Here is a 9,995-nt window from a genome sequence, read left to right on the forward strand (position 1 = left end):
AAACCTCCAGCAGAACCAACTGAGGGTTCATTAAAACAAAGCATGCACACAAAATATAAACACAGAGGCACTGATCAAGCTGTACTTACTATGGTAAAGAAAACAGAGCATAAATTGTAGTAGTAACCCCTGTACTGATTTAATCAGAGAGAAACCCAAATAAGCTATGAACCGCTCATCAAGTTTATGGGTATGTTATGGCTGATCTCCATATTGTATCTATTGCATAAATGCCATAGAAGTGGCCTGTATGATGCAGAAGAAGATCATCATTGCATTATTTAAATTGTGCTGCACTGCATGAATTAAAACACTGGATAGTTGCCACATTGTTGGATTAACATACATATACTAATTAAAGTTTTTTCTCACCATGTAACTTTTTTTTTTCCAAAATGGAGCCATTGTGGAAGCAAAATAACAATCTGGGGTTTTATGTCTGATTATTTCACAGAATACCGGTGCCCACCTGGCTATGCTTGTCCAGCTGGTAGCGCAGAGCCAGTCATCTGCAGTCCAGGCTCGTTTCAGGCTTTGTCTGGACAGTCAGTTTGTGATAGCTGTCCACCTGGTAAATTAAATGTTCGAATGTGTTTATCTGCTCTAAATTTGTATATAGTTTTGGGTTTTTTTCCATTTTGAGTTTTTTCTCTTCAGGTTTTTACTGCCTGGAAGGCTCTTCTGTTCCTTCTCCATGTCCGGGGGGTTATGTCAGTCGATTAGCTGACAGGATGTCCCTGAGCCACTGCTCTCCTTGCCCCTCTGGCTACTTTTGTAACAGCAATGCTCTGACAGAACCGTCTGGACCCTGCAGCCCAGGTCTGTCAGCTCACAAGCAGTGTATCAACAAACCTAGCTAATAAAAGTTATTTTTGTACAATAACATTTTGTGGAGTCAAGTTAGAGTGATAAGTACTTGGTAAATGTATGTGAAAAAGACTGAGGCAGAATTCAGTCAAAATATAGGATCACTTATAGGTCCGACATCCATGAGAGCAGAATGTACAAGAGATAAAATTATAGAAACATAATAGTTCTGAATTCATAAGTCTATATCATAGATATAGATATATCCATAAGTCTATATCATAAATATAGATATATACTTATGAAGTCATAAGTCTATATCATGAAAGTTGGACTCCACTAGCACTTGAGTGTTATCGCTTTTATTGCCCAACATGATAAAAGTAGATTTTCGCTAATTTGTCATAAACAAATTAGATGTATAACAGGTAAGACAAATTATCTCAAAAAATAAAAGAAAAAATTGAAAGTGGTAATAAAGGAAATAACAAAAGGACTCTTTAAATATCTGTTTTGGCTTTGGAATACCTGAACTATAAACTTATCAAACCTGAGCAGAGACTGAATATAAATTGAAATTTAAAGATAAAAAAAGCAGCGTTAAAGTTGTAGATCTATCTTCAAAAGGAGGGGAATTTGGGTATGATTATGTTTTGAAAATAATGTGTGTGTAGAAAATATTTTGTTGTGACATCAGTAATCATGCCAGGTTAAAATTTTATTGGATGTCTTTTATGATTAAAGTTTAACATTATGTGTTCATTTCTTTATGGGGAACACTTTTGCTCTTATGGTAAAATTTAAAATTTTTCACTAATCCTTAGAGGGCTATTTGTCCGTATTTTCTACTACAGGACATTTTTGTTCCCAGGGTTCCACCGAGCCTTCACCTGTCTCCCAGCCATACGGGGATGTTTGCCCTATGGGACACTTCTGTCCTCAGGGAAGTGGGTCACCCAAGCCTTGTCCTGTTGGCAGTTTTCTTCCAGAACCTGGAGCTTTATCCTTCTCTCAATGCCGTCCTTGCCCTCCAGGGAAATACTGCCTCATTCCTGGAGCCTCACAACCCTCAGGTGGGGAACTTGCTTTATTCTAACTCTCTATGCATGTATTGTATCAGGCGTGGAACATTCTTTTTCTTTTTTTCAAGGCTTAAATCAAATAATTACAAAATACAACCACATATTTATGGGTTTAATAACAGATTGTTTGATCCCATCTCTTCTGAAATAATGGCTCTTTGTGCTAGGTTTATGTCATGCCGGTTTCTTCTGTGCTGGAGGTGCTGATAGCCCCACACCACGAGCAAACTCTTCCATGTCAAAATGTCTTGTGGAAATCCTGGACTCTTACTCGATGGAAATAGACTTGGTCTTGTGGATGTACAACCTGTCCTGCTTCAACGTTTCTTCTAAATCTGGTATTGTTATGCATTTCTTAACATTTAAGTAGTGCAGTAAATGTTTCGCTGCTTAGTAGGACATTTTACAACATTTTCTGTTCAGTTGTGTATTATAGTCATTTATACATACAAATTAGAGAAACAGGGCAGCACAATGGCACATTGGAAGCAGTGTTGTCTTATAGGAAGAGGTTCCGTGGTTCTGGTTCTACTTGGCTCCTTTGTATGATCTTCCAGTGCATGCATGGGTTCTCTCCTGGCACTCCCACAATTCAAAACATGATTTTAGGTCACTTAGTTCTTAAGTATGTGTGTTAACATACATGGTCCTTTGCCCATGTTTATCTGTGTTGCCTTGTGGTGGACTTCAGGATGTATCTCACCAAATGTTTTTGCAGCCCTGTAGAAAAAGATGGATGGATGAATGGATGAAAAAAATCCAGACTGCAGATTCAACAAAGGCTCATAAAGGGAGAATTACAGTAGAGATTTATCCATCGAGGACCAAGTCAAGAGAAATGTTGATAGAGGGCCGTCGTGTAGAAATAAAACATACTGACCCCTAACCCAGAGATTTCAAAGCATTCTCTATTGAGCTCAGTTTTAATTGATCGTTTAAGTGAAAATTCTGCTATGAATTTAGTATGAATTGTAATTTTTGCTCTGGGTTTGTGCTGCATCATTACTATAACGTGTATTGTTGTGCAACACAACTCGCTCTTCAGCAACTGCCATCAAAATACTTTATCATAGGAAGCTCTGCATTGGTTGTGGGAAAAATAGTGGTATTGATCCAAAGCAATTAAAACACACTCCTTTCTACAGTCATTCTGTATTTTAGTGATGTGGATTTAGTTACACCACATTGATGAAGCTGTAAAGAATATTTCTTAGAACACTAGTTGTCATGTGACTCAAACTCTAGAAGTCCATAACATGGCTAATTTTCTTTATGCCCATGTTTTGATCTGAAAAGTTACTTTAAGCGAATGCTACACACACACAGTTAAAAGGGAAGTTAAAATACAAACATGCTATTGGTCATTCATTTGGGTTTGGTATTGAAAAAAACTTTTTTTAAAGTATGATAATTGATAATGTTTTATCAAAATGATCCTTAGAGCTGTGACCTTTTGACTGATGGAGATCCGAAAAGTAAAAACCATGGTAAAATGGCAAATTCCTTATCTGAGAAACTTTACACTTCTAAAAAACTATTGTTTTTATGTATTCCCAATGAACAACCACAAATTTGTTTAGCATATTCCTGTTATAAAATGTGCTATATAAGTAGAATTGACTAGAAAAATATATATTTTTTGGCAAGAACACATTCTATTGTTTGTGTCATTCTGCTGTTTTATACACATTTTTACAAATATTATAGTAAGTTTTTGTTTTAGAGAGGCTTATCATAAGTGGCTCTGTTTGTGTCATTAGTGGATGTTATGTAAAATTGACTTTTTTGAGCTTTGTATCATATTGAGATGTTATTCCTTCAAAAAATGTTGATTTGATTGTGATGCGAGCGTGACTGACAGTGCAAAGACATTCCTCCTGACTCTGATTGGTTGTTTTTGACCTGGTGCAGTGTATTTTTGCAAATGGCAGTGAGACACCACTGAGCAGCCCTATAGCTATTTTCTTTTATCTCAAATTACCACTCTCAATTTATTTTGTCAGGACAAAGAGACAGTTTTAACAAATATGTAAAAGATATACTGTATTTTTCTGAAAGTTGAATACTGCAGCTTTAAGGAACTCCTGAAAGGCTGCCACAAGAGATTCATAGGGATTTCTTAAACATGCACAAATAAATCAAAGCAACATTCTAGGTAGGTTTTTGCTGAGGGAATGACATTATAACATGTAGTACAGCTAAAAAAAAAGTATATTTTGCATTATTCCCCATTGCTCCCTTCCCTTTAAGAAACAGACAGCTGTTTCTGTTTGTGTACTGTCCGTTTGATAAAAGATGTAAAACCAGCAGTTTTTTAGCTTTGTCTGCCATGTTCAGCTGCAGGGAGAAATGCTACCTGGATCAAAGTAGCTGCGATGCCTCTGGCAGATTCTGATCACAATGTGAATCACTTAGCAGAACATCTCAAGAGTCCACATTATACATGTTCCACCTACCGAGGAGATATATGTCCTAAGGGTGAGTAAATTCTGACACAATATAACTTTATCCCCTCTGCCATGGACATTTTCATCTTATGACATTGTCACTATATTTGCTGTAACATATAAGTACTTTCAAATGCGTGTGTCTAGTGTGTCTAAGATTCGAGCATTTTTAGATATTTGAAAAAATAATGAATGTAGTGACACAAAACATTTTACAGTAGTTGTAGAAAGTGTTTACATGCACTTTCTATGATTAAACAATCTTTTCTGTCAATCAAAGCAGCAGAAGATGCTGATGGTTATGCAAAGTGAGCTGCCTCTTCTATTCGATGCGCCTCACTTTCCAAGTGTCTTCATTTGAAGATGTGAAAGTCTGAATGTCATATTGTGACCTCCCTCTTCAAAAGAAGCCTGGTGGTGGTGACGATGTGAATAAAGGCACTATAAAGTAGTTGCTCATATCAGCCCATAAAAGAACAAATTCAAATTCCTGCAGCAAAGTAATTAGTTCCTCTGAATTGTCAAAGAAGCTCTGCTAGATGGAAAAGAAAAGATTCAGTATTTATGCCTGTGTGCGGGGCGAGCTCTTGCGTAAAAGAAAAAGATAATCCTCACGAGTTTCCTATCTTATAGCAGTTGAATAGTTCTATTGACAGCTGTTGTTGTTTTTCAGGTTTCTATTGTCCTTTGGGATCCGCTTATCCTAAGCTTTGTGATGTCGGATTTTACTGTAACCAGACGGGTCTAACAGCACCAGCAGGGCCATGCATGGGTGGTTATTACTGTCCCTGGGGGTCCTCAGATGCTTACGTCAACCCATGCCCCTCTGGACACTACTGCCCAGTTGGAACGCCTCTTCCCAAGCCATGCCCCCTAGGAACCGTTAAAAGTGAGACATTTTGGAATATAGTTGAACTTACTAAATTACTTTGATAAGTTTTCTCTGAAGAAAACTGCTTGTAAAACAATTTTTGAACACGTCTGTAATCCCTACCCATCCTGAGTTGGAAATAATGAGTATTCAGACACAAACCGGAGCTGAGATAAACAGGACCCAATCCTCTTCTGCTATCATTGTCAGTTTTTCCCCCCTGTTGTCCTCAAATGAACCGAATGTCTGTCTTTGTGGCTCACTGATGTGGAAAAATATGAAAACAGCCACTGAAGGGTTTTTTTTGTTTTTTGTTTTACCTCCCTTGGGCGCTTATAAGTAATTATTGTCATAAAATGGTTTAATCGTGTAATTATATTCTCGTCTCGCTGCAGACAGCTAGAAGCTCATTAAGGTGTTCCGTAGCTCCTTTGTGTGGCTATGAATTAGAAACTGATGAGGGAGCAGGTACTTTGTAGTTTGCATTAAAATTACATTTTTATCTATATTAATGCTTTAATTATTTAATCTCACATACTGATTTGATATTGTTTTCTTAAATATCCCAAAATTAACCGGTGCTGCGTATTGTTTCCTCTCTTTAATGAAGGCAAAGTAAACTTGTTTCAGAACAAATCATGGCCATCTGTGCTTGCCAACTGGGGATCTCTCTTACATCTGTTTTCAGAAATCTTATTTAGTTTCGCCAATGTATACAAAGCTTCATGGGCATTTTTACACCTGTATACCACATATTGCAAGTAGTGGAAAGATGTTTTACCTTTATGAGGATTTAGAAAAACATCTCCTTCGATCCAATTGAAGTCAATTTGTGTGGACACGTCTTTTGATCTCTTTAAATATTGTAGTAGATGTAGTAGTCAATAAAGTGCTTGATTCTCTATGAGACAGAGGTTTGGAGGCTAATACTTGATCCAAAGTTTCCCCCAGAAAACTTGCTAAGCCTGGTGGGTGGGGCGCTCGGCAGTCATTCATCCAACGGCGCATCATGTTTTTAAGTTAAAAAAATGTTTAAAGTTGCCAGGAAATTTGAAAATATAATTTGATAATTATGTGTTATTGGAAGATTGGGGGATTAATACTTGAATACTAACTATAAAGCCTTAAAAATGCAAACATTTTAAAAAGACTTAAAAAAATAAGCAATGCTTAGCCTGGTGGGGGCCCAAGTAAAGCCTGGTGGCCCGCCAGGCTTAAAATACACTGCTTGATACCTGCTAAGATTTTTTTTTTACATAACCGTAACATTTCTTTAAAACTAGGTCATCATACCTTCCATCTTTAAGTCTTTTTCATCTGTCCAAACCCAAAATGCTGCAAATCTTTCCCGATTTTCAACAACTGGCTGTAAAGGAGACTCCTTGAGGCTAAAGGGATAACTGCGGTAGTGCCAGAATGTCATCCTATCACTAGGTTTTCTATTAACCGTGGTTGTAAAAAGACAAAATTTATTTAATTCACAGAATGAAACTGATTCATTGCTGCATTCTAAGCAAAATGCAAGCTTAGGCATAAACTTGCACTCTTCAAGTACATGATTGCACTTTAAGAGTGCACGCTTCAACTTTGAATATATTATCTATATATTAACCCTACATTTTGACTTCGGCTCAAAAGGATTATTGTGGTAAGTACATGTCACATGGATCTTTGAAAGACTTAATTATTTGTAACTGGGCAATCAATTTGTTGTTTTACATTTTCTTCTGCTGGTATGTTTGTTGTGTGTTAACCCCAGGTTTCCTTGGTGGATCCACAGTGGAGACATGTCAGCCATGTCCTCCAGGTCACTACTGCGATCAAAGAGGCGGCACTGAGCCAAATGGCCACTGTGTAGAGGGCTACTATTGTCCTGAAGGACAGACCTCTCAGAGACCACAACTGCATGTCTGCTCACTTGGACATTATTGTGAGAAGGTCAGCCATGTTCCATTAGTCCTCAAGCTCTTGTCAGTCATCACTGCTGAATTTTGTATGAGATTTCCTCACAGCAGAGTGCTCTGGTATGACAAGCACATTACTTTATGCTGCAGTCAATTAATGTTGTCTCCCAGACTGGATCAGTCTGTGTCAGTCTTCACCTTGTGCTGTGTCTGTCTCCATTCTTATCACGGCTCTGCAGTTATCACAGTTGATAGCTGCTGTTCCCCAGGTGTAAAGTCTTGTAAAATCATTTTAATTGTCATTTCAGGGCAGTGTGAGACAGACCCCCTGTATTCCTGGCAGCTACCAGCACAGACAGGGCCAAGGGACCTGTGAAACATGCCCTCCTGGCTTCTATTGTCAAGATCAGGGTAAATCATAACTTGGACAGTGACTACACTTTTAGGAGATGAAGAACTGAATTTTGATTAGCCTTCATTCATGTAGTTTTTAATGAGAGCAAAGGAAATGTTTCTTTGGGAATTGTGCATCAACACAGGAACGAGTCATCCGCTTCCCTGTGAAAGAGGACATTACTGCCCCTCTGCATCAGCAAATCAACGTCCCTGTCCATCAGGGACCTATGGAAACTTGTCAGGACTTGCAGAGCAGTCCCAGTGCACACCATGCGACCCTGGCATGTACTGCAAAGGAGCAGGTATTCCTCAAAGTGTAAGGAAATTACACTGTGCAGAAAGCTACAGTGTCAGTCAGAAGTTCACAGCCATTCATTATCAGCATGAGTGTCATGTTATTTTAAGCTTTTTGTGATTTGTTTGAGATGTTTCGTTTTCAGAGTGGAAAGATTCAGAATAGAATAGATTCATCCCAGGGCAATGGAATACCTGCCTTATTCAAGTCAGTAATGCTGGATTTCCAACCTTATGAAGTTTATGAACATTTATCGTCAGAAACCGATCAGGATTTGGGTTTGATGGTCAAGATCTCAGCACAATTTACCTGGAACATTAGAATTGGCTTTTAATAAATGAATAATAAAGACTAACATAAACCTTTTGGGATCTTAACCGTATTCAGATGTGTGTGTTATGCATAGGTGCTGAAACTCTGCCAGAAAACCAACATTTTGATTAAGATCTACCAATGCTGATTTAGAGTGGACAAATATGCACAAAGAATTATGCCTCAGGCTTGCTGAAGGCTATGAAAACAGCTTTTAAAGCTCATTGCCAATGTAATAACATTTTCCTATTTTGGAAAAACACAACTTCAAATGAATTGTTTTAAACCATAAAATGAATGACATTGATCCTCACAATGAATGTCTGCCAAATTTAAACAGACTAGTGGAATTTAAATGAAGTGCTAAAAAGTCAGACTGATCTTAGTGCTGTATTGTTCCTGTATAATGAGACATTTAAAGTGAAATGTGCTTCCAGGAAGGACTTTCCCCAGTGGGCTTTGTGCTGAGGGGTACGTTTGTGTCGGCGGCGCCTTTGATCATTCGCCATCAGACAGTCTGACAGGATTCCCATGTCCTCCTGGGTATTTCTGCCCCATGGGGACTTCTGCACCAAAACCGTGCCCTAAAGGAACATACAGGTGCAAATTGAGTTGTATCTCTTCAACCTTTGAATGTCTTTCCGTGGCACATACTATGTTATCTACAAAATATGACTTGATGTGAAATGTAATTGATTTTGACGTTTTGAGAATATGGTAACATAGATTTTTGCTAAGTTGTTTAAGTATTTGTATTTCTTGTCAACTGTCAATTTATTAGTGAGGTTTTTTTTTACAATGATACAACTAAACATACCAATCTTAATTTTCCTGTGTCTTATTATCAATTGCTCATGTGTTTTTAAAACGTTTTGTGACAGTGAGCAAAGTGGGCTTGGAGACCTTTCTCAGTGTCAGAGCTGCAGTCCTGGTTTTTACTGTTCAGAACCTGGTCTCTCTTCAGTCTCTGGTCTCTGTCTCCCAGGTAAACATGGTCTCTCCCAAACTTATTGACATTTTTTGCAAAGATGTGTAAAAAAAAAAAACTTAAAATAAATGTATCACCAAAGTCCTGGATCCTCTCTTTTGCTCCCTTCTTGTCTGCTAACTCCACAGGTTTTATGAGGTCGATTTGTGTCTGAAGAACTTTTTTTCTTTCTCTTTTTCTTTATCCTGTCAAGAAAACAATGTCAGCCCATCGCATCCATGTGGAGCATTTGATGCCAAAATAGATCATGTTTGTCTTATCTAGCTAAATGCATGCTTAAACACGTGAGGCTTTTTTTCTTTGTATGCCTCCCAAGCAACTGGTTGGCTTCAAGAGAGCAAAGACGTGGTGGAGCCAAGATGCCCCTTTTTGATGCTTGTTCTCTAACAGTTGGCTGTGGAGGTTGTTGTTTTTAGTCTCCCTTAACCTGCTGCTCACTCTGCGTGGTGGCACCAAAAGTTGTGTTATTTTTTGTCACAATTCCAAATATTTTAATCTTATTTTTTAAATCTTAAAGTTGTACAAACTTACACCCACCATAAGGTGCTGCAAATTGATATTAATAAGATGCCTGATTCAGTTGGTTAAACTTTCTTTATTCCTTCAGGTTACTACTGTCTAGAGGGTTCTCAGTCTGCTTCTCCAGGATCAGGTGACTTTGCAGGTATTTGTCCAGCAGGCCACTACTGTCTAGAAGGCACCAGTGTTCCCTTACCTTGCCCAGCTGGTTTCTACCAGAATAATCCTGGAAGCAAAGGCAAAGATGACTGTAAACCCTGTCCACCTGGTAATCCATAGCAAATTCTACAAAGCCTCTCATTTTAAGTGCTATGAATTCCTAATATTTTTTAGAATTTTACAGTTCCCATAATAATGCTTCTTCCAGGCTGGTT

General features: G+C 38.1%; 1 protein-coding gene across 1 annotated transcript; it reads left to right on the forward strand.

The window, feature by feature from the left end:
- The first annotated feature begins 4,228 nt into the window (after positions 1–4,228).
- Positions 4,229–9,983, forward strand: LOC116708342 (multiple epidermal growth factor-like domains protein 11). The gene is made up of 8 exons (XM_032546243.1): positions 4,229–4,367; positions 5,010–5,225; positions 6,967–7,145; positions 7,420–7,522; positions 7,651–7,809; positions 8,552–8,714; positions 8,996–9,099; positions 9,710–9,983. The coding sequence occupies exons 1-8, from the start codon at positions 4,265–4,267 to the stop codon at positions 9,898–9,900; spliced, it is 1,218 nt and encodes a 405-aa protein (XP_032402134.1). The 5' UTR covers positions 4,229–4,264; the 3' UTR covers positions 9,901–9,983.
- The last annotated feature ends 12 nt before the right edge of the window (positions 9,984–9,995 follow it).

This window comes from Xiphophorus hellerii, chromosome 18 (assembly GCF_003331165.1).
Source record: "Xiphophorus hellerii strain 12219 chromosome 18, Xiphophorus_hellerii-4.1, whole genome shotgun sequence".
NCBI classification, from domain to species: Eukaryota; Metazoa; Chordata; class Actinopteri; order Cyprinodontiformes; family Poeciliidae; genus Xiphophorus; species Xiphophorus hellerii.